Genomic DNA, 24,625 nt, shown 5'->3' with positions numbered 1-24,625 from the left:
GATGATGATGATGATGATGATGATGATGATGATGATGATGATGATGATGATGATGATGATGATGATGATGATGATGATGATGATGATGATGATGATGATGATGATGATGATGATGATGATGATGATGATGATGATGATGATGATGATGATGATGATGATGACAATGACGACGTAAAGTAGGTGCCGCGAGGTGCAAACCAGTGCGGTTCCTGCACATGCAAGACCGTCGAATTGCCGCACCCAGCTGCTGTTGCCGTGCCGTTGCTGCTATCGGCACCGTTGCTGTCTGTCGATTCAAATTGGTCCGGGAACATCACCTCCACGGGGCCCGCGTTTCCGTCCCCGTTGCTTCCCAGATTCAGCGTGAAGCCGCTGTATGTTGGCTGCGCCAGCAAAAGCACGCGCACGGCCTCGTCGGCAGCCACATCCGGCGAGGTCTGCACCACCGGCAGGGATACCTCGGCCATACCGGGGCAAAGGCCGTCTGCCGCACGCCCCAGCAGCAGCTCCCGCGCATACGCCTCAAGCAGCTCGGGTAGCGGCTCAAAGGTGGCAATGTCGGTGCCAAACAGGCCCGGTGTCAGCGTGATGGCAAACAGGCTGTCAATCAGCGAGCGTGTGGCCGCATCCGCACCCGCGCTGCCGGGGATCAGGTCCTGCAGGGCCGCCACAATCACCTGCAGCTGGGCGTTGTCCACAGCACCGCTGCCGTCACTGCCCGTTGTGCTGCTCTTGCCGGTCGTCGGCGTGTCTGGCGTGAGCTGCGCCAGCACCTCCTCGTCCGTGCTACTGGGGTTGCACGCAGCCGTCTGCAGTGCAGCAAGCAAGCGCGCGCGGCTCTTCGATGCGTAGATGGTCACCGTGCTTGTGGACGCCTCCTCGTCCAGCAGCATGCCTTGCGGGTCACGCAGCCGCAGCACCACCGTGCGCGAGCCCGTGCCGGACGGCAGCGGGAACGTTTGCAGCGTCACATTGGCCACGCGCTGACCCTCCGTGAACACGAGCACCTGCGAGATGCGCTGGTACAGCGATGCGTCCGCCGTGCCATCCATCGTCTCAACCGTGACGGACCCCGAGCCAATCGTGCCGCCTTGCCTGCGCACAGACAGCACAACCTCGTCCGCGCCCGTGCCGTCGGCGTTGGCCGCCCCATACTGGTCGTAGCAAGGGAAGCCGACTGTCCCGGATGGGTTGTCATTGGCCGCCACCGTCACCGTCGCCTGTGTCAGCGCACCCAGCAGCGCGCCAGACGACGGCTGTGACAGCAACACCACAAACGCCTCATCCTCTTCCGGGATGCCATCGGCAGCCAGGCCAATCTCCAGCACGGCACTCGATGCCTCCGCAGGCACCGTCACGTTGCCGGCATACACGCCATTGCGCAAGTCGTCCTGCAGCGAGAAGCCGTTGTTCGCCAACGTCGTGTCCACGCTTGCCTCCCACCGTACCGTGGCGGGGCCATAACGTGCCCCCTGCCGCAACAGCGTGAGCCGCGCAACATGTGCGCCGCCCTCCTGCGCCGTGATGCGCTGCTGCGAAAACGTCACCATGCCATTCGGGTTGTCGTTGGCCAAAATCACCACCGTCACGCTCCCGCGCGTGTTTGAGATGCGCGGCGCCGCCACAGCGGCATCTGGCGATGCTGTTGTCGTTGATGCACCACCGCTGCCATTGCCATCATCGCGCAGGGTCACAGCCTGCAGCGCAACAGTGAACGGCTCATCTGGTTCGGGAAGATCATCGTTGAGGATGAACACGGTGATGACGCGCTCCGTCTCTGCCGGCTCAAAACGGATGGTTCCGCTCAGCACGTTGATGTCCACGGCCTGCTCTGGCGTGGCATCGGGCGCAAACCCGGCCAGGTCCAGGTCACTGGCAATCACGCCCTGCGCGCCTGCGTCAGGGATGACCCACTCCACGTCCACGGTGCCAATGCTGCCGCCGCCGCGCACAATTGTCAGCGACACGGCCCCGCTCTCCTCGGTCACGCGCAAGTCCGACCCTGCCTCACGGATGCTAAACACCCCGTGCGGGTCATCGCTGGGCAAGACGGAGAACACCCGCGCAGTCGCCGTGTCCGCTGTGGGCGGCACAACCACGCCATCGTCAGCCAGCGGCTCAGCAGAGACGAGTTGCACCGCCACCGTGCTTGCCAGTTCGGCCTCCATGTCCTGGCTCACCGTGAACGTGATCTCAGCTTGACCTTGGTTTGGCTGGAAATCAACCGCGTACAGGCGCACACCAGCTCCGCCAGCTCCGCCGCCATCGGGGCTTTCCGCAGCGTTAACCTCGACCTGCTCACCCGCGTCGTTCACAGAGAACACGACACGCACGGTGCCCACACGCCCACGCGAGCGCACAACCGGCAGCGTGACGCTCTCGCCCTCACTGGCAACGGTGGCGCTCAGTTGGCCGAGGGAAAACACGCCCCGTGGATCGTCGTTCTCTGGCACGCTCAGCACCGCGCTGGACGAGCGCACGTCGACCTGGTCGTCGCCCTCCACCGCAATGTTGCTCAGCTGCAGGGAGAAGCTTTCAAGGGGTTCGGGGCTCGTGTCGTCTGTCACGCGCACAGCAATCACGCCCACAGCGTCGGCCGTGACGAGGCGGCCGCTGGCCTGCGAGAGATCGGATGTCGGGTTGCCCCCGCCGCTGCCAGACACAAAGGCCCAGTCTGCACTGAGAATTCCGCGCGTGCTGCCGCGGGAGACATTGAACGTGACCAGGGCGCCCTCGAGCGCGGTAACGCTGGCAGGAGACACGCGGATGACGTTGTTGGCCTCCGCCTCGCCCACCACCGCCGTGCGCGTGCGCTGGTCCTGTGCAACAACAGGGACGACGTCAGTGCCCGCCGCCACCTCGCCGCCATCGCTGCCGTCCTGCAGCGTTGCAGAGGCCAGGGTGACGTGGAAGAGGTCGCCGGCCTCCAGGAGCACATCCGTCGGCAGTGCAATCTGCAGAGCCTCGACTTGGCTGCCCGGTGCAAACAGGAGCGTGCAGTTCTCTGTTTCACACAGACCGCCCAGTGCCTGCGTCTTGCTTGCAGACGCGCGTGAGTCGGGTCCAAGCTCAAAGCTCACACGCACCCCGCATGCCACGGTGCCCGCGGTGCCATTGGTGCGGGTGACCTGCAGCTGGAGAGCACGCGTGAAGCCTGGTTCCACCACCGCCACCTCCGCAGCCGTCAGCCGGAACGTGCCATACGGGGCGTCGTTTGCAGGTACGGTTACCGTGGCCACCACTGTTTGGGGCTGCAGGCGCCCGAGCGACGTGTTGGTGAGCGTGAGCGTGAATGCCTCGTCAAACTCTGGGTCGCCGTCGCGCAGTGCCGTGATGTCAACGGTGGCAGAGGACTCGCCATCCGCGATGGTGACCACGCCAGCAGCTGGGCTGACGCTCAGGTCGCCCGTCAGGGGTCCCGTCGATGCTGTTGTGCGGGCAACCCTGAAGCTCACACGAGCAGCACCAAAATCGCCGAGGGCGCGAGTGATGGTGACGGGCATGGTTGTGCCTTCCTGCACAGACAGCTGGCGGGATGCGGGCGCGATGGAGAACACGCCCTCGCCGTCGTCATTGGGTGGGATGGTGAACCAAACGGAAGCGCGATCAGCAGCAAGCCGCCCGTCAATGGGCGTGAGGAGCGTCAAGGTGACACGGAACGTCTCCCGTCCCTCGGCATCATTGTCGTTGACGATGAACAAGTCTGGAATGGCGTGCGTGTGCTCGCCAGGCAAGAACGTCAGCCGACCGCGCAGCGCTGGTGTTGCATCACCAAACCCAAAGTCCGCCGAGCGCGGGTGCTCGCGGACGCACGACGCGTTGGGCGAGGCAATCGGCATGCCAGTGGCCGCGTCTACGTCACACACATCGTCAACGGCCCACCGCAGCTGCACGGTGCCCGTGGTACCCGCCGTTCGCTCAACTGTGAGGGGGAGAGACGTGACTCCGGACGTGGGCTCCGGAACAACACGTGCCAGTGCTCCAGCAAAGCCAAATACGCCGTTGGAGGCGTCAGACGCCAGCGCGCGGACGTGAATTGGCGACGCTTCTGGGGCGAGCGCGGCGCCTGGCGCTGTTGTCGCCAGCACGAGCTCGTACACTTCGTCTGGTTCCGGCAGCGTGTCGTTGAGCAGGGTGATGGTCACCATCTGCGTGGCGAGGTCGACGCGGCCAGCGGGGAAGGTGAGCACGCCGCTGAAGCCAGGCGCGAACTGCTCTCCTGCCGCGGGGCCAACGATGGTCCAGGCAATGTCCACGTCGCTGTAGAAGCCGCCCGTGCGCTGCACAGCGAGCACAAACGCGCCGCCCTCTGTCAGGTTGATGCTGGTTGGTGTGGTGTCGGCAAGTGAGAAGAGGCCGCTCACGCCATCGTTGGCGTCAATGGTGAGCTTAACGCTGGCTGCCTGCGCGTCAAGCAAGGGCGGGCTGTTGGCCACACCGCCACTCACACCTGTCACGGTGAGGATGAACGTTTCTGGCTCCTCGGCGCTGGTGTCGTCCACAATGTCGATGGGAACGAGCGCGCTTGCCACGCCGTCCTCCAGCACGAGCTGTGTCAGCGGAGACGAGAAGTCCGCGCCAAGCACGGCAGGGTTGGCGCCCGTGCCGCGAAGTTCAAACGAAACCGTAACCGCACCAAACGTGCCCTTTGTTCGCTCCACCACCACATACGCGCGACCCGCGCCTTCGCGTACAAGTGCCGTGCTGTTGGCGCGCACGCTCACGATGCCGCTTGCATCGTCGTTGGCCGGGATGACGAGCGTGACATCGCGCCCATCCGTGCGTGGCGATGAAGGGTCTGGGAACGGTGGGGCCTGGACGAGAACGGGCGAGCCAAGGCGCAATCGCAGCCGCTCTTCTCCCTCAGGGATGTCGTCGTCTGGAATACGCAGCAGCACCTGCGCAGTTGTTTGACCGTCTGCAAACACCAGCCCGCTTGTTGCCGTGTCGTTCACGACATCTTCACCAAACACCGCAGAGGCTGTGATGCGAGGATACAAGGCGCAGACGAAATCGTATGTGTGGGTACGTGCGTGCGTATGTGTCGCGTGTTTGTGTGTTGGGGTGTATGTGTGTGTATGTGTGCGTATGTATGAGTTGTGTATGTGTGTTGTGAATGTGTGTGTGTATGTGTGTTGTGTATGAGTGCGTATGTGTGCATATGTGTGTTTGTGTGTATGTGTGTGTTGTGAATGTGTGTATGTGTGCGTGTATGTGTGTATGTGTGTATGTGTGTGTTGTGCAAGTGATGCCGGGCGCAGTGTAATAATAAACACAGTACGGCAGGAGGAAGCAAGACATGTTCACCACAAGCCTCGCAACGTTCTGCTTGGTCCCCCACGTACCGCCAGATGCTGCTGAGAGGAAGAGCAGGTCTACTTGCACGCGACCGAGAGAGCCAACCGTTCGCTGGATCTGCACAATCACGTCCTGGGCACCTTCCTCAACCGTGATATCATCTGCGCCGTTGCCGTTCACTTGCAGCGTGAACACGCCGTGGATGCCGTCATTGGCCGGGACGGTGATGGACGCCTGGTGCCGGGTCGTGTGCAGGCTGGCGCCACCCGTTGCGTTGTACAGCTCAACCACAAACCACTCCGTCGGCTCTGTTGAGTGGTGTGATGTGTGATGTGACGTGATGTGATGTGACGTGAGAACAAAGAGGGGGTTCATGAAATCAAAACTGAGGCCGTTTCAAACGTCATCATTGACGTCAATGGCAAACGTCAGCACCACAACACGCAACGTCAGCACACCAAACAGCCAATCTCAGGACACCAAAGCGCGTACGTGCACACCTGGTGCAGTATCTGGGAGGACACTGACGGCGAACGTCTGCTCATCAACACCATCTGCAAAAGTCAGAGTGCCGCTGAGAGGCTGCATGTCCCCTGCAGCCTGTGCCGTCGTTCCATTGTCGTGCAAGCGAAGGACACGCCAGGCCACAGAGACTGCGCCAATGGCACCAAACTCTCGGACAACGGTCAAGAGCTGCTGCTGCGGTTCGGCTGCCTCGGACACAACGCTGTTCAAGGACGCACTGGCAAACGCAAGCTCTCCACGTGGCGTGTCGGAGGCTGCAATGGTTACAGACACGGACGTTTGTGACCCAAACACGACATCTCCTCCAATGTCCAGTGTCAGCTCCTCCAGCAGCTCTGTCCAGCAACAAGCAGTGGCGGCCACAGCGGCAGCAGCAACGAACAACAGTGAGAGAGATGCACGATATGGTGGCACAAGCAAACAAACGCAGGGGCGCAGAAGAGGGGCTGCACTTGGACACAACTACAGCCAAAGCATCAGCTCATGTCCCCCACGTACATCCAAACACTCACACACACGCACGCGCGCGCACACAAGCAAACACTCACACACTAGCAAACACACACATAAGCAAACACAACACACACACACACACACACACCTGGGATGTCATCTTGCAGTGCAGTGAAGAAGAGGGCGTGCGTTGCCTGACTAGGGAGGAACACAACATCGCCGGCGGAGCGAGCAACATCCAGCGAGCCATCCGCAAATGCAAAGTGCAGCAGCTGCGTCTCAGCCACAGCACCGTCCGGTGCAACGATGGCCACCACGAACGATGATGTCCCCGTGTACCACGCCAGAGCAGGCGCAATGTCAGCAGCAGCCGCGCCAGCCAGCGCCGCTCCAAGGCCGGGCACAATGGCAGACGCCACCACGCGATCATTGTCGTCGCTGTTGCCGTCAACGGACACTGCACGAATGCGGACAACAGCGTCATCGCCAGCCGCTTCCGCTTCTGCGTCCCACACACCGCCATCAGTCGTGTAGAAGTAAGCGGGAGAAGTGGCTGCAGTGGCCTCCGCTTGGCGCAGCAGCGTCACAGCAATGCTCTCCACGCCATCACCATTGACTTGCACGGCAACCGTCGAGCTGTTACCGGGGCCGCCCTGCTGTGATGCCGTGCCGTGGACCACCAACACATCACCGCCTGTCGCGTCAATGCGAGACACGCCGTGGCTCACAGACACCTCGGTGCCAGAAAGCGCCAGGGTGTTGGCGGCGGCGTCCACGCGCACAAACACCAGGCGTGTTGGCCTGCCGGCTCCATCCTCTGCCACAGCCAAGAGGTCGCTGTCGCCTGCAGCTCTGCCCAACGTCGTGTTGCGCACGACATGCAGCAGTGAGGCCCGCGCTCCAAGCGTGAGCGTGGACGTCACACGCACGGTTGCCGTCGGGGAAGCGAGGGCACGCACGGACACGGTGAAGAGGCGGCAGGACGTGGTGTCACAGGCAACGACGTGCCCGCTGTCCAGCACGGCGCAGCTGGTGTCGTACGAGGGAATGGTGGCCACAGCGACAAAGGTGGAGGACTCAGCAAGTGGTGTGTACACGTGCACTCGCGTGTGCTCGATGCTGGATGCCATGCATGCAACGACAACATCGGGGCTGCCGTCTTGCGTACGCACCCAGCCAGCGCCAATGGCCGTGACTAAAGCCATATCGACCTCCGCCACGACGAGAGGCGTGCCGAGGCCTCGCAGTGCCATGAAGGTGTGCGTCTCATCGCCATCACCACTGCCATCGTCCGTGTTCTTCCTTGACGCTACGAGCAGCGTGAGATCAGCGCCCTCGCCGCTGGGAGCCACTGGACTTGTGGAAACAGCCTTGTTGTCCACAGGCGGTGCAAGCAGCACTTGCGCCCTGCTTCCCGCCACAGCCAGCGTGTCTGCAACAACCAGCGTCGGCACACTGCTCGCTTCAACACCATCCTGCTTGGTCAGCGTTGCTGTGTCCGACGACAGCTGCCAAGTCACTGTCTGCTGACCAAAGGTGCCTCCCTCACGCACAACATCCACACGCACCGTGCGCGGCCCGTTGTCCTCGTCAATTGTCAGCGGCGACGCTGACGAGAGAGAGAAGCGCCCGTGTGCGTCGTCATTCTCCGGCACGATGATTGTGGCCTGCAGTGGCGAGCCGAGACGCGCGTCATCTGTGGTGACGCGAACGATAAACTCCTCGGTCAGCTCCGGCGTTGTATCTGGGACAATGTCCACGACAAACGAGGCAATGCCGCTGCCTGTAGTGAACGAGACTGCGTCGGGCCACACCAGATCGTCCTGCACAGGCACGAGGGAGCCGTCGGCCAGCCGCTGCTGGATGCTCACGCTCACGTCGACGACACCAAACACGCCGGGCCCTCGCAACAGGTCGACGGTGGTGTTGCGGGGTGTCGTGTCTCCCTCATTCACGGTCACGGACGTGGCGGATCCAATACGCAGCACGCCACTTGCGTCATCGCTCGCAGCAATGGTCACCGTCACCGCATTTGGCAGCCCTGGTGTTGTGGTTTTGGAAAGGGGGGAGGGGGGCAAGCAGCAGCAACGCACAAAATGAGACGAGATGTGAGAAGTCAGATGGAAGGGGTGGGGTGGGCATGGAATGAGCAGGCTCCTCCAACATTGCACGCTGAGTTGCGGAGCAGTGCAGACGTTGAACGAAAACAGCGAACAGGAATAGCGAACAACAAACGATGAACGTGAACAACGAACGGGAACAACAACGAAACAGGGGCCCATGAAACGACCCCAGAAATGAAGCGATGATGACAACCAAACCCAGTAGCTCATTCACCCATCCACACTTATTGCATACCATAGCGGCCGCCCGTCAAGCCAGTGAGCTGGATGAAGAAGGTCTCTGCAAGCTCTGGTCGTGTGTCATCAACGATGCGGAACGGCACAACCGCCTCGGTCTGGCCATCCATAAATGTCACCCTGTTACCATTGCAACAAGACCAAGGAGGGAGAACATGGGAGTTGAAAAGGGCGTGAGTAATGTTGTAACACCCATATTTGCATCCAACATTGCAGTCACACGCGCACACACGCGCGTCATGGAAAATTCGCTGCAGTCAATATCATCAACCACATGAAAGCTCCTCTTGAAAACAAAATCCAGCACATCGCACGCCACCCTCACACGACACGACACCACATCATGTAGCACAGCACATCACAAGACACACCTGCTGGTGAGGATGACGTAATCTTCCCCACGGCGAGCGCCCTGCGCACCAAATCCATCCTGGAACAACAGCGACATGCTTGTCTCGCCCAGCGTGCCACCAGTCCTCACAATCTAAGAGAGTGTGTGTGTTGGGGAGGGGGAGGGGAGAGGATTGAAGGAAGGAGATGAGACAAGCACAATATCACAATGCCTAACCAAAACTGACACGCACTCACACACACACACACATTCACTTACTCACACACACACACACACACACACACACACACACACACACACACACACACACACACACACACACACACACAAACTCACTCACTCACCCACTCACACTCACTCACTCACTCACACTCACTCACTCACACTCACTCACAAACTCCCTCACTCACCGTGACGTTGGCGGGTTTGCCTTCTTCCACGGAGAGCTTGCTGGATGTGAAACTAAACACGCCAGCTGCATCGTCGTTTGCGTTGATGGTGATGACAGCAATGTCCGCAGCCATGGACACGCGAGGCGTGTTGGGCAGCGGCGGCGTCTCAACACTGGTTGGCTCAACAGACACAAGCTGCACCTCAAACGTCTCGCTCAGTTCGGGCGTGGCATCGTCGTAGACGCGAATGGGAACAGTGACAGCGCTCTCGCCAGCGCCAATCACAACGGTGGTGTCGATGGACAGGTAGTCGTCGTCCGCAGTGGCAGGGGAGCTGGTGGGCGTGGTCGTGTTGGTGGCGCGTGTGCGCACACGAACAGACAGCGCGACAAAGAGGCCGCCCGTGCGTGAGATGCTCAACGAAAACTCGCCTGTGTTCTCGTTCACCAGCACGGCCTGGGATGCCTCGGCCCATCCCACCACACCATACGCGTCGTCGTTGGCGGGGATGGTGAGCGTGGACTCAAGCACGTTTTGCCGCAGCGAGGCAGAGGGAACGGACACGTTGTCCAGACGCACGCGGAACTGTTCTGCCAATTCTGGAACGGCGTCGTCGACGATGGTGATCTGGACCTGTCCTGTCGTCTGGCCGTCCAGGAAACTGACATCGCCAGACACGGGCGCAACGTCCATAGCCGCCACCGCAGATTCCGAAACGCCCTCCACAGACCAGCCCACCCGCACGGGGCCCTGGAACATGAAGGTGCGCACGATGAGCACGGTCACGGTGGTTCCCTCCTCACCAGACACGCTGGTGTAGCCGGAGGAGATGCCAAACCGACCGCTGGCGTCGTCGTTGCCGAGGATGACAACGTCAAAGGGTGCAGAGGAGAAAGCAGCCGTGTTTGTGGCCGCAGTGAGCGAGAACGGCACTGTCTCATCCAGTTCCGGCTCGTCGTCGTTTAGCACACGCACGGTGACAGCGTTAAGTCGCTCACCCTCCGCAAACGCCACCTGACCCTCGGTCGGCGTAAGATCACCGGCTGTTGCCGCTGTGAGCGCCGTGGTCCAGTCCACGATGACGTCTTCAAACGCGCCCCCTTGCCGCGCAATCACGAGCGAGATGGTGGCGTTGTCCTCCTCAAGCACAGCTGAGGTCGACAGCGTGGGAGAGATGACAAACCTGCCAAACGGGTCGTCGTTGGCGGCCACAACCACGTGCGAGCCCAGCTCCTGTGTCTGCTCCGTGACGCGCGGTGACGCGATGTGGGTTGGCGGCGGGTACGGGCCAAGCAGCTCCACGTCATCGATGGCAACTTGGAAATGCTCCCACATCTCCGGCACGTCATCCGCAAGCACCGTCACGTTGATTACGGCCTCGGTCTGGCCTTCCTCCAGAGTCACGTTGTGCCGGTACGCGGCTACAAAGTCGGCACCAGCGGTGGCGAGATAGCGATCTGCAATGCTCGCGTTTGCGCGTCGTTCATAGTATTCGTAACGCGGAAACCTGCACGCAAGCAAGCAAGTGCATTTCATTTGTTTGTGAGCAGGGCGTGGTGATGGGACCGTGAGTTGTGTGCCTGGTGCAATCAAGCTATCACACACGTGCACAGAACAGGTGCATGTTCACACACGACTCAGGGCACGCACGCAGGTGCACGCACAAATCCATCCACACTTACATACAACAACACACTTACGACAGGCAGACACACACACACAACACACACAGCACACACAACACACACAGCCACACATGTGCACATTGCACTCACAAGATGGGACTGTCGACACGTGTGGCGCTGAGAAGGCATTCAGCGGTGGTGCTGCTGAAACTGACACTGGCACACGCGTCCACGGCAAGACACGCCGCCTGACACGCCAGGGCAGTCTCGATGCCGGAAAGCGTCTGCATGATGTCAAAGTTGGCGCCAGACTGCGCAGTCTCAAACAGCTCCGACGCAACAATGCGCGGGACGTGGTTGAAGGGAAAGGCGAGCTGCGCTTGAGCAAGCAAGGACGGCGTGGTTGCGCGCACCGTGTACGTGACCCGCACCTTGCCATACGCACCGCCGGAACGAGACATCGTCACGGGCACCGCCTTTGTTGCCATCTCTGCTGTTGGCTCCTCGCTCACCCACACACTGACGGGCAGCGAGAACACGCCAAAGGGGTCGTCGTTGGCGAGAATCATCAGCTGGCGCTCCCCGCTCACTGCCATCACCCGCGCCCCGCCCTGAACGCTTTCCGGGAGCAGGGTGACCGTCAGGTCCTGCGTCACCTCCGGAACCGTGTCCGGCAACACGGAGAGCACAAGCTGCGCGCTTATCTGTCCTGGCACAAACACCAGTTCGCCGGTCGTTGCATTAATGCTGTCCGCAAACCCATCTGGTCCACTCACCATCCACTGCACGGAGACATCGCCAAAGGTGCCTGCCAGTCGCTCCACCGTCCACGACACCACGAGTGGCGCATCCTCGGGCTCAGTAACGGCCACCGTCGTGGTGTTTGCAAACGCAAACACGCCCCGCGCATCGTCGTTCTCTTCCAACACGAGTTCGGCGGTGCGGGCAGCAGCGAAGATGCGGCCGCGCGAAACAGACTGTATCTGCACGCGCACCAGCTCGTCAATCTCAGGAACGGTGTCATCTGCAATGCGCAGGACGAGGCGCTTCTGGGTATCGCCCTCCGCAAACGCCATGTCCACGGCCATGGTCCCACCCGTGATGTTGACACGCACGCCGCTGTCGCTCGCGCCGACCACCTCCGCAAAGTCCTCGCCAGCCACCGCACACGACAGCACGGTGCAGCCCATGGGGGACAGCGCCAACGAGACGTCGACCGCACCAAACGTGCCCCTGTTTCGCTGCACCACGACGGTGAACAACGAGCCCTCTTGCAACGACGCCAGCACGCCTGTCTCCATGTCCACGCCTCCAATGGCAAACACGCCGCGCGCATCATCGTTCTCGGCAATGCTGATGGTGGTTTGTTGCACTTCGCCAAGCCGCGGCGACGTGGCGCTGTAAGGGCCGGCGTCGCTGGACAACAGCCGTGCCCCTGTCAGCTGCACCGCAAACCGCTCGCTCAACTCTGGCAGGTCATCTGGCGTGAGGGTGATGTTGAGTGGCCGCTGCTCCTCGCCAGCCGCGAAAATGAGGGTCTTGTTGCTGAAGGCCTCAAAGTCAAGCGTGCTTGCAAACTGGCTGCCCGTGCTCAGCACAAACGTGCGCACAGAGACGGCCACGGTGCCGATGAGGCCGCCAAGGCGCCGCACGTACACGGTGGCGTGGCGTGGGTGCGACAAGGCACTGCCCTCGCCACCCTCCTCGCTCGTGTCAACGCCCGGCTCAGGAAACGTGTACGACAGCGCACCAAAGACAAATGTGCCGTGGGGATCGTTGCTGGCACGAATGACCACAAGCGCCTGCAGCTGGGTGGGCTGAGGCGCAAGCACGGCGCCGTCGCTGGCTGCGGTGACCTGCACCACAAAGGACTCGGCCACTTCCGGCAGGGCATCGGCAAACACGGTGATGGGAACCACTGCGCTGTCGGCGCCCTCACGAAACGACACGGTGCCGCTGAGCGGGGCAATGTCCGACTGCACCGTGCTCGGGTTTGGCACCTCCCACGATGCGGTGACGTTGCCAAACAAACCCCGCGTGCGAACGAGCGGGACGCGGACGCTGCCGTCTGACTCTGACACCACGAGCACTTGGCTCTCTGGGGCGACGGCAACCACGCCGTAAGGGTCGTCGTTCTCTGCGATGGTCACGTGAGCTGTGCTGGCGGTGGGGTCGAGCACAGCACCGCGGCTGGCGTCAACGAGGGTGATTGCGAACACCTCATCCAGCTCGGGGATGTCATCGTCGCGAATGAGAATGTCGAGCTGCTGCGACCGCTCCCCGGGCGCAAACACAACGCGGCCTGTCGTGTTGTACACGTCACTGCTGTCACCGGCCACCGTGAACAGCGGGCTCACCGCAGTGATGCGCCAGTCGACCCACACGGTGTCGTAGACACCAGCATCGCGTGTGATGACGGCTGACACCGTGGCCCCGCGTGTCTCCTGCACGCGCGTGGAGCTGCTGATGCCGGTGGCGTTGGCGGACGCAAAGCCCACAGAGAAGAGGCCAAAGGGGGCGTCATTCTCCTCCACCACGAGGGCTGACGTGGATGCTCGTGCCTCAATGGCCGACAAGCTGGGCACGGATACGTCTGTGAGCGTGACGGTGAACTGCTGCGTTGGCTCTGGTAGCGTGTCGGAGAGCACGGTGATGGTGATGTTGCGCATTTCCACCTCGGGGCCGAACGTGAGCGTGCCGCTTTGTGGCGTGATGCCGGCCTCCTCTGCATCGGAGCACGCCTCACACGCGCTGTCGTCGTCATCGGGGGTGTCGTTGGGGTCGAGGCACCGCACGCACGCTGTGACCGCCCACGACACGTGCACTGTGCCGTCCGTGCCACGCTGGCGAACAACGGGGATGCTGTACACGGCGTCGCGCGTGTCGACCTCGCGCACGTGCACCTCTGCATCGGCCATTGCGAAATATCCCCACGGCTGTTCGGAGGAGAGCAGCAGCACATCGAGGGAGGTGCGGTTGCCAAGGCGGCCTGGCGATGCGTTGGAGATGGTGACGGTGAATGGTTTTGGATACTCGGTGATGTTGTCGTCGCGAAGCACAATGACAATGTCCTGTTCCACAACATGTGGAAGGAACACAAGCACGCCTGAGGCGGTGGCCACATCCTCAATGGCTGGATTAATGGACCACGACACCGTGCCGGACACGAGCTGCGCCACTCCGCGCTCCACGGGAATGCGAAAAATGCCCTGCTCCTCTCGCGCTGCACATCGAACGACATGATAGTGTATGTGTGTGTGTGTGTGTGTGTGTGTGTGTGTGTGTGTGTGTGTGTGTGTGCGTGTGTGTGTGTGTGTGTGCGTGCGTGTGTGCGTGCGTGTGTGCGTGCGTGTGTGTGTGTGTGTGTGTGTGTGTGTGTGTGTGTGTGTGTGTGTGGGTGTATGTGTGTGTGTGAGTCAGCGAGTGAGAATGCGTTGTGTTTGGTTGTTGCAAGTGTGACCAACGCTAGCATGCTTGAAAAGCAAGGGAGAGATTGCAGATCACGCGCTGCAACACACACACACACACACACACGCACACACACACACACACACACACACACGCACGCACGCACACGCACACACACACACACACACACGCACACACACGCACACACACACCTGTAACGTTGGTGAGGTCGTCTGGGAAAGCGTAGACGCCGGCATAGTCGTCGTTGGGGGCGATGGTGACGGAGGTCGGCTCACCGCTGATGCGGCCCTCGCCAATGTCGGTGTCGAGCGATTCGGGCTCCAGCAGCGTCACGGCGCAGCTCTGTGCCACCTCGGGTACGTCGTCATCGACAGCGTTGACGGAGAAGGAGACAAAGGACTGGCTGGCACTGAACACAACCGAGCCCTCGGTTGGCCTGAGTTGTTCAAGGCAGTTGGACACGTTCACCACCTGCCATGGCACGCGCACGCTGCCAAACCGCCCGGCTGACCGGCGCACTGCGAAAAGCGTCTCTTCCTCCGTGTTCTCCTGGATCTCTGCTGGGAAGGGGTCGAAGAGCGTAAACACGCCGGCTGCGTCGTCATTTGCTGCAATCGTCACCACCGTTCGCCCTTGCACAATCACGAAATCCCCGCTGTCGTCCGCCCGCGAAAGTTGGACCTGTCCACAACAACATCAGCAACATACCAGAGAAAACAAAACACGTGGCAGGATTTGTGACATGTGGAAATGAGGTTGTGGAAACACGTGGATTGATTTAGAATGCGAAAGACGAAATCGTCAAACATTTTACCTCCTGTGCAACAACCCCGATATGAAACATGCAGCAAGCACGCACGCACACACACACACACACAAACACACACACACACACACACACACACACACACACACACACACACACACACGCACCTCGAAGGCGCGATCTGGCTGAGGGGCGTCATCTGCAACGAGCTGGATGGAGATGCGCGCGATTTCGTCGTCGGGAGAAAAGGTGAGGATGGTGTTGGCTGGCTCCACAAACCCGCTTGCGACATTGGGTCTTGCATCCACTTCTGCAGGAGATGCGTCAAATCCGTGTTGCAGTGAGACGGGGTGTGATCATAGCGGCCAAAGCACATTCAACTCGCACACTCACTCACACACACACACACACACACACACACACACACACACACACACACACACACACCACACACCCACACACACACACACAATTAACACACTCACAACGCACTCACTCACTCGCCCCCCCCCCCTCCGCGCCCCCCCCCCCCCACAAGCAGACTCGCACCAATGATGGAGAAGCGGAGATTGGCTTGGTCGCGCAGAAGACCGGAGCGAAGCACAGTGATGTTGACAAACCCATCATCTTCAGAGACACGCAGCGTTTCATTCTGCATGCGAATTGCGTCATCATTGGCCAGAACAACCAGGACGGCGCGGGTCAGGTTGCCCTGCAAACGGGCGTTGCTTGGGGGCAGCAGCTCAATCAGGAAGAACTCATCCTCCTCGGGAATGTCGTCAGCAAGAACGTCAAGCACAAGCATGCCGGTGCGCTGGTCTTCCTCAAACGCCACGGAGCCCAGCGTCGGCGACACGTCTGCGTCCGCTGGCTCACCCACGCCCGTCACAACACACGACTCGCGCTCCAGCGCAGATGCGCACTGCATGACACGGAAGGGCACGTCCACCGCCTCAAATGCACCGGCCTCGCGTTGAATGGGGAACGACACGCGCGTTGTTGCGCTGTCACCAGCAGCGGCAGGCGGCTCGGAGCCCGTCATCACGGCAACGGTATAGTTGCCGAGCTGGTAGGTGTCGTTTGCCGGTGCAAACGAAAACACGCCACGCGGGTCGTCGTTCTCTGGCACAATCACGGTCGCCTGCGTGTGGTCGCCCAGACGCGCACCGCCACTCACACCCTGCAGCGTCGCTGTCAGCTGTGTCTGCAGCTCAGGCCTGGTGTCTTGCAGCACCTGCAGGGCCACGAGCCGGCTGCGCACTCCACGTGGGAAGGGCACAACCCGTGTGATGACCACGTCCACATCGTTGAGTTCCGCAGGCTGCAAGCTGACGGTGACGGTAACGGCGTCAAGGGCGCCGCCAAGCCGCTCAATGGTGAGCGCGATGGATGAGCCCTCCTCGGCCTGCAGCGGGCCACGTGATGCCGCGTCCCACTGGAACACGCCGCTGGGGTCGTCGTTGGCAAGCACAGTCAGGGTTGCGCTCGTGGGCGTGGCCAGGCTGCCAACACCCTGCGTGACGTCGACCAGGTCCACCTCAAACTGCTCGCCAAACTCGGGAATCGCATCTGCCACCACACCAACGCGCAGGAACGCAGAGGTCTTGCCTGCAGGCATGACAGCAACGCCCTGTGTGGCCACGACGTCAGAGGCGTTGCCGGTTCCGCCGACGGGGGTGATTTGCCACGCAATGTGCATGGTGGAGTAGGAGCCGGAAGTTCGCTCCAGCAGGAAAGTGGCGTTGGCCACACCGCCCTGCGGCTCCACAACATCCACCTCCAGGGATGACTGTGCAAAGCTGACAAACCCAAACACGGCCTCAAACGGCAGCGTGAACGTGAGCGACGAAGGGTTGCCCAGTGCGGGCGGTAACTCCTGTGCGCTTGCAGCGTCTGCGTAGTCGCCAACGACTTGCACGGCCTCAAGGGAGACCTCGATGGTGGATGTGGCGCACAGCGGGGCGTCTGGATTGATGCGCACGTGCACGGTGATGGCATCCTGCCCATGCAGAAGCGTCACGCTGCCGGTGTGGTTGCGGACCTCCACGCCTTCATCGCTTGACATGTTGGGGTCCGGCATCATCGGGGCTGCTGTCGTCGTCGTCAGCCCGCTGCTGTTGGTGCTGCTCGTGTTGCCACCACTTGTGGCTAGGGAGGTGGTGGTGTCGAGAAAGACGCTGTCCTGTGGCGGGACGGTGCCGTTCTCCAGGCGATACGTGGCGTCAAAGGAGACGCGCACGTCACCGATAGTGCCAAACGTGCGCACGACGGTGAAGGTGAGCACGCGCATGCTTGCGCCCGTGACCTGCATGCCCACAGACGCGTTGCTGAGCAGGAAGAGGCCATGGGGGCGGTCGCTCGCCCCAACAACCACGTCCGCGGTTGGGTCGGATTCCAGCACCACGCCGTCGCTTGGGTTGGACAGGGAGACCACAAAGGCCTGTGCAAGTTCCGGCGTCATGTCGTTGCGCACGCGCAGCCAGATGGTAGCCGTGCTCTCACCGTCCACCCACTGCAAGGAGCCGCTCGTCTGCTCAAACTGCACCTCGGCATCGACACTGCCGTCCACAGCGGTGAGCGCCCAGGACACGGAGGCGTCCGCAAGCACGGGCTGTGCTGGCGGCGGGTTTGGCGGTGTGCGAGAGACGTTGAGGGCAACGAGAAACGCGTCTGTTGTGGCTGATGTGGGCTCGCGTGCTCGCACGCTCTTGCTGGAGGAGGTGAATGCCACGACGCCTGCGCCGCCATCAGACGGTGCGACGCGGATGGTGATGTTGGGCGAAGGCACGACAATGTCGCCGGTTGGATTGGTGAGCGCGATGGTGACGCTCTCGCTGGCCTCTGGCGTTGTGTCGTCCTCGATGGTGAGCTGCAGCTGGCGCACACGCGCTGAGGACGTGAAGGACAGCGTGGTGGCGTTGGTGAGTGCAGCACCAAGGACATGCACGTCCACAGAGGCGGGTCCAGCCGCCTGCCCGGACCGGACGACCGTGAACGTCAGCACGTCGCCCTCGCGCGCTGAGGTGGCAACGTCGCCGACAAACGACACCGTGTCATCGTTTGCGGCGATGATGAGGGTGATGCTCTGGCCCGCGGGTGCTAAGCTTGCATCGCCTTCGCCGCCGCTGCTGATGCCTGTGAGTGAGACGGTGATCATCTCTGCGGGCTCCTGCATGGTATCTGGGGTGACCTGGAGCGTGATGTTGACGCAGCACGTGCCTGCAGGCACAAGCACGGAGCCCATTGCAGGCTCAATGTCTGTGCGGTGCGCACCGGTTGCGTTGTAAGTGATGGTGATGTCGCCAAACGTGCCGCCGGAGCGGGCGATGGGCAGGTTGACGATGGTGGGGCGCGCTGGCTGCGGGCCCTCAATCACGGTGATGGGGGTTGCTGTGTCCAGGTCAAAGCTGAAGGTGCCATAAGGGTCATCGGAGGCGAGGATGGTGACGGACGCGGGGTCCAACACGCGGTCGATGACGGCGCCACCGGTTGGGCTCTGGAGCTTGAGCTCAAAGGACTCGTCAAGCTCGGGGATGTCGTCATCACGCACCACCAGCGTGACAGTGGTGGAGGCCTGCCCGTCCTGGAAGAAGACAGGGGCGTTGACGGTGGCAAAGTCCGCGGAACCGCCCAGCACGGTGAGCAGCGCACCAACCACGCCCTGCGTCCCTGACTGGCGCAGCACAGTGATGGTGATGAACGTGTCTTGATCTGGCACCTCCTCCGCCACGTAGGGGCTGCTTGTGTCCACAACCAGGAGGCCGTTGGTGTAGTCGCTGGGTGCGATGGTGAGGGTGGCTTTGGTCTTGGAGGACGCAAGCCGCCCCGCCGTGGCGTCGAACAGCTCAAGCGTGTACGTTTCCGGCTGCTCTGCGACTGAATCTGGAACGATGGTGAGGACAATGGCGGCAGCCGTCTGCCCGTCCTGGAAGGAGACGGTGCCTGATGTTGCGGCGAAATCGCTTGCCGCCGCCGCTGCCTCCTTGATGCGCCAGGACACGTCCACGGCACCCAACGTGCCTGCAGACCGCGTGACGGTGAACGGGACGTCGGTTTGTGTCTGCGCGCCCTCGGGCTCCTCTGCGTCCTGGGCAAGCGAGGCGTCTGCAAAGCGGAACACGCCAGAGACGTCGTCGTTGCTGGGGATGGTCACCTGGACGCTCGCGCGTGCCTGGTCGATGGCCACGTACGGCTGTGGGCTGGCATCGAGCAGCGTCACAATGAACTGCTCCTCCATCTCTGGATCGCTGTCGTCAACAACACTCAGCACCACGGTCGCCGTGCTCGCCGTTGCATTGATGGTCACCTCACCTGCGTGCGTATTTGGGTGGGGGGAGGGGTTGCGTGTGTGTGTGTGTGTGTGTTTGTGTGTGTGTGTGTGTGTGTGTGTGTGTGTGTGTGTGTGTGTGTGTGTGTGTGTGTGTGTAAAAGTGCAAGTGAGTGTGTGTGTGTATATATGTATATATATATATATATATGTGTGTGTGTGTGTGTGTGTAGAGATGGGAGTGGGGAGATGGGAAATACATATATATATATATGTGTGTGTGTGTGTGTGTGTGTAGAGATGGGAGTGGGGAGATGGGAAATACAGAACGTCGGCAGAGACAGGCGATACAGCAAGTCAAACATACGAGTGACGGGCGTGACGTCAACGCCAGCGGTTGCTGTGTCCGAGATGACTTGCACCGAGTACGTGGTGTCCACAGCCACGGTCGTGAAGGGGTCGCGTTCGATTGTCAACACAACTTGTTGCCCCTGTACAAACAAAATGTGTGAGGACGCCGTCGATGCAGCGGAGCGAGCACGTCACGATGTGATGTGAATGGGTCACGAACGTGGCATGCCAAGAAGTCAACATGACAGAAGGGCCAGGGCAGCAAGGTGCGTGTGTCGTGGCATGATATGCACATGTGTATCATCAATTTGCGTACATTGCATACACAGCGTGAATGCATGAACTGTGGAATGTGTGCAAATACGCAGCAAGACGCACCTCTTCTGCAGTGTATTGGGAAATGGTAAACCCTGCTTCGACCGTGTCAACATCGTCGTCAAGCACGCGAACCGTTGTGGCAAGGACGCTCCTGTTGGATCGTGTGTGAAGGTGTGTGTGAAGGTGTGTGTGAAGGTGTGTGTGTGTGTGTGTGTGTGTGTGTGTGTGTGTGTGTGTGTGTGTGTGTGTGTGTGTGTAGGTGGATGAGGCCGGGCATCAGGTTGGGAATCATAGATTCCAGCCACGCCGTAAATGCAGCATGAACAAAAGTACAAGCGCAGGGGTGGCGAAATCAAGGGGTCACGCACCCTTCGTCTGTTGCGATGGTTTGGCCCGCTGCGTTTTTGCAGGTGTGTATGGACACGCCAATTGTCTCTGGGGGCTCCGGCACATCATCATCAACCAACTACCATGTGTGTATGTGTGTGTGCATGTGTGTGCATGTGTGTGTGTAGTTCGTTCGGTCAGCATTAAGTAAACTCTCAGTTGCGTGAGCGCGCACACCCGGCTCCGCGTAGGGGCATGCGTTTGTGGAATCATGACCATAAGAGAGAACAACGAACCTGAAGTTGGAGTTGTTGGCTCTCTGCAGCGGAGAGGAGCACAAATCCGCTTGTGGTCGTGAAATCCGTGCCATCAGACGATGCCGTCTCCCCCTGCGCAGCGTGCATGTGTAAGTGTGTGTGTGTGTGTGTGTGCGTATGTGTAAGTGTGTGTGTGTGTGTGTGCGTATGTGTATGTGTGCGTATGTGTATGTGTGTGTGTGTGTGTGTGGAGAAGATGGAGATATTGAGAGCACGTTTCGAGCGTTTCAAGCAAATGCATGCAAGCAGCAGATGCGTGCAAGATAGAGCTCACGGCACCCCAACTTCAGGCACTGGTTGATGTGAGTTGTTCGCTGTACCTGGGCGACGAAAGAGCAGTTAACGCCTGCACATGGCCCAGCACATGATACGGGGAGCAAGGCTGTTGCGCTGCTCTCCAGCACTGTGTATTCCTGACTACTGAAAGATACCTGGAGCACGACGCAAACAAGACAGGCTTGGTGTGAGACGATGCTAGCGTGGAGGTGGGCAGAAACGCACACGCGCAGCCCACACTGCCCAGCCTCGTTCACACGTACACTGGCTTCACGTTTCTTACCAGTTGGCCATTTGCTTGCAAGCACATCAGCAGCGTGCACAGCACAGCAACTGCCAATGCACAGGCTTTGTGTGTGTGTGTGTATTCATGTGTGTGTGTGTGTGCATGTGTGAAAGTGTGAGTGCGTGCATGTGTGCATGTGTGTGAGAGTGTGAGAGTGTGTATTTGTGTGTGTGTGTGTGCATGAGCGCATGCGTGCGAAGAGCGCCGCATGCCTTCATAAAGCTTGCATGAGTGGCTTGCTTGCAGGCATTCAAAGCTGTGGGCATGCTGGGATTCGCACCTCTTGGGAGAGCCCAGGGTGGATGGGTGACACCCATGCCACGCAGCAACGCACTGGGGGCTGGATGTTCTGTACGTGAGTGCACGTTGAGGTGGTGAGAGTGAGATGCGGCGCTACAAGACAGTGCATGACACGTTATGGAGAGTGGCTCAGCAGCTACAACAAGATGATAGCCTCTTGTGCAGTTGATGTGAGTTTTGCAGCCCAACAAACCACGAGCAAACGACACCAAAACCACAAAAGCGAAGCAAGAAGTTAAGAAGCAAAGAAGCGCTGCCCTACCTCCTCGCCTCTCGTTGTCTCTCTCTCGGTGTCCCTGCTAATCTGTTGGGAGGGACGGCTTCAACGAAGGCTTGAGAGCTGTCACCGGTGCTGCTGTCGCTGCTGCTGTCACTTTGCTGCTGTTCTGTGGTCGTTGATTGTTGTGGTGTGGGCGGGTGTGGTTTTGGCACAAAAATAAAAAAATTCTGCAAGAAGGCAGGAACACTGCCGCCGCCAATTTGAAATGAAGAGAAAGAAGACAGGAAGCGAGAAGAGAGGCAAGCACAGGAACTTCTGAACTTGGAATGGCCTCTGGGGAAGAGGAGCAAGAAAGACGGCGGCGTGCTTCAGCTCCTCACTTCCTCAAGTCCTATTCAGCAGTGGCTCTTCGCCGAGCTTCGTGGCACTGTTCTCAGCGTATCTTGTGTTTCTCAGTATATGGGTGTTTCTATGTTTGCACTGAACACGCAAACGCGAGGTCGCTCTGCAGCTCTGCAGCTCTGCTGCTACAGCGCACGACATCACAGACAGAGAAGGACGACAGGCTACATTGTTTTCTGTGGCGCTCTGTGACTGCTGGAACGTCAGCGTTGAGGCGGGGGGATCTGGATGGAACCGTAGGTACTAACTAAGGCCGCTACAAGAAAGGAAACAGCCCAGCAAGCAGCAAAGTACTACAAAAGTAGCAATCCTCTATGTACTTTCTGCTTTCCTGTGTACTTTCTGTGCGTTCCCTTCCTTTCCTCCTTTCCTCCAGTCTTCCAGTCCTCCTCTACTCTTCTTGCACTCTGCTTGCTTCCAGTTCCTTAGCATTGGCATTTATTCTTATTGCTCTTAAGCTCTGACACACACCCCACACACACAAAGCTCATCTGGAGGAAGGAGGAGACTAGGAGAAGGAGGAGAAGAGACACAAAACACTAGAGAGGGAAGAGGGGAAGAAGAGAAGGAGAAGGAGAGAAGGAGAAGAAGAGCAGAAGAGACTGAACGAGTAACGAGGTCATGTCTTCACGTCAACAAGTCCTCAAGTATCAAGTAGTCACAGCAGACACACACATCAAGTCAACAGCTCAAAGAGCAACCTTTCTTTCTCGCCTGCCTGCTTGTGCTTTGCCACGTTGGTTTGAATTTTCGTTGGTGCTTTCACCAATTTTCCAAACTCAAACAGCTGAGGCAAGCAAGACAGCGAAACCAGAAACCGCACACGAGCACCAGTTCCACGCGCGCACACACACACACACACACACACACACACACACACACACACACACACACACACACACACACACACACACACACACACACACACACACACACACACACACGAGCACACACACACACACACACACACGAGCACACACACACGAGCACACTCAAAGAGCAACCCCCCTCTTCAACGCACACCATGTTGTCGACATCGCTGGCCTTGCTGCGACGCGCAGCGCTGGCGCGCATGCCAGCTGTGTCGAACGCAAGGACGTCCGTGTTGCTGTCATCGCGATGTGTGGCCCGCTTCCCTGCATCCACTTCAGCCACAGGTGGTTCATCCAGGCTGTTTCTGTCAACTGCCCACACCCACAGCTGTGACGACACCAACAGCACCAGCAGCAGCGGCAGCAACGCCGGGCCAGCCGCCTTTGCCACCTCACACACAGCCGCAGCAAATGCGACTGCACTGGCGATAGCCCACATGTCTGCTGGAGACCTGTCCCGGCTGCCACTGCCTGCGTCGCCGTCAATGGTGCAGCTGCAGCAAGCCCGCCTGTACAGCTCAAGCACGCGCACCAGCAGCACCAGCACCTCCAAACAGCACCTCTCTGCGTCCCCGGCAGCGTCCGCTGGCCAAGCGCCACAGAAGCAGGAGGCCGAGGAGGACGAGGAAGAGCGCGACCGCAAGGCAATGCAGGGCCTCACCTCCATGCAGAAGTTCCGCTACATGCTCAGGAGGTATGGCAAGTTTGCGGCCGTGTACTACTTCCTCCTCGGGACCGCCGACCTCAGCCTCTACTACACAGCCATCAGCATGGGCGTGGACGTGCAGCCGTTCCTGGACTCCATCTTCTCTTATTTTGGCGGTAGCCCAGACTGGGTCTCCCCGAAGTACGGCAACCTCATTGCAGCGTACAGCGTGCACAAGGTCATGACCGTACCGCGCGTCCTCGTCGTCGTCAGCACCACCCCGTCCATCATTAAGCGAATCAAGATCAGGTACCCCAACTTTTACAACAAGTTCCTCAGATGAACGCCCCCTGCGTCGCCGTCGTGCGGAGGGTGGTGTTGCTCGACTGCCCACAGCAGCAAGTTGGTGAGGTGGTGAGTTGGTGACAAAACATTCGTTCAGGAAGAGTGTATGTGAGTCAGCAGGAGAGACAGAGACAGAAGAAAGAAGCAGAAAACAGAGAGGTTGTGTATGCGTGTGTGTGTGTATGCGTGTGTTGTGTGTGATGACACTTCGGTTTTGATGGCCAGACGGTTGTTCGCGTGCCATCACGCGTAGGTCCCCTGCTTATGTGTTCAGTTGCTTGCTTTCGTGTGTACAATCGATGCGTGCGTGCGTGCGTGAGTGCGTGTGTGTAACAGGGCGAAACGTCCATGTGTGCTGTTCTTCGTCGCCTCTGGCCCCTTTTGCTTGTGCGGTGAATTGCTCTGGCGACATGTAATAAATACCACACAACCACGGTGGTACGTATGTCAAGTGGTTCAAAGAGAAAGAGGGTATTGAACGCATGTAGGGAAAGGAAA

General features: G+C 59.8%; 2 protein-coding genes across 2 annotated transcripts in view; one reads left to right on the top strand and one right to left on the bottom strand.

The window, feature by feature from the left end:
• Positions 1–21,403, bottom strand: part of PTSG_07638 (uncharacterized protein) — a 23,792-nt gene extending 2,389 nt beyond the window's left edge. The window contains exons 1-17 of the mRNA XM_004991378.1: positions 21,340–21,403; positions 21,101–21,211; positions 20,760–20,852; positions 20,505–20,602; positions 20,197–20,287; positions 19,793–19,958; positions 15,750–19,511; positions 15,368–15,510; positions 14,626–15,115; positions 11,156–14,228; positions 9,399–10,887; positions 9,008–9,120; positions 8,635–8,756; positions 6,425–8,317; positions 5,799–6,158; positions 5,346–5,606; positions 241–4,981 (exon numbers count right to left, since the gene is read on the bottom strand). Coding sequence (XP_004991435.1) covers positions 241–4,981; positions 5,346–5,606; positions 5,799–6,158; positions 6,425–8,317; positions 8,635–8,756; positions 9,008–9,120; positions 9,399–10,887; positions 11,156–14,228; positions 14,626–15,115; positions 15,368–15,510; positions 15,750–19,511; positions 19,793–19,958; positions 20,197–20,287; positions 20,505–20,602; positions 20,760–20,852; positions 21,101–21,211; positions 21,340–21,366 — 17,033 coding nt within the window. The 5' untranslated portion in view covers positions 21,367–21,403. The remainder of the gene's footprint in view (positions 1–240; positions 4,982–5,345; positions 5,607–5,798; positions 6,159–6,424; positions 8,318–8,634; positions 8,757–9,007; positions 9,121–9,398; positions 10,888–11,155; positions 14,229–14,625; positions 15,116–15,367; positions 15,511–15,749; positions 19,512–19,792; positions 19,959–20,196; positions 20,288–20,504; positions 20,603–20,759; positions 20,853–21,100; positions 21,212–21,339) is intronic.
• Positions 21,404–23,198: 1,795 nt separating this feature from the next.
• PTSG_07637 (uncharacterized protein) lies at positions 23,199–24,579 on the top strand. The gene has a single exon (XM_004991377.1). The coding sequence runs from the start codon at positions 23,289–23,291 to the stop codon at positions 24,123–24,125; it is 837 nt and encodes a 278-aa protein (XP_004991434.1). The 5' UTR covers positions 23,199–23,288; the 3' UTR covers positions 24,126–24,579.
• Positions 24,580–24,625: the final 46 nt, after the last annotated feature.

This window comes from Salpingoeca rosetta (assembly GCF_000188695.1).
Source record: "Salpingoeca rosetta unplaced genomic scaffold supercont1.20, whole genome shotgun sequence".
In the NCBI taxonomy this organism is placed as follows: domain Eukaryota; class Choanoflagellata; order Craspedida; family Salpingoecidae; genus Salpingoeca; species Salpingoeca rosetta.
This window is presented reverse-complemented; position numbering and strand designations above follow the sequence as displayed.

Excerpts from the sequence above, each read along its gene's own strand:
- PTSG_07637 (XM_004991377.1), top strand. The coding sequence starts at position 23,289 with ATGTTGTCGACATCGCTGGCCTTGCTGCGACGCGCAGCGCTGGCGCGC.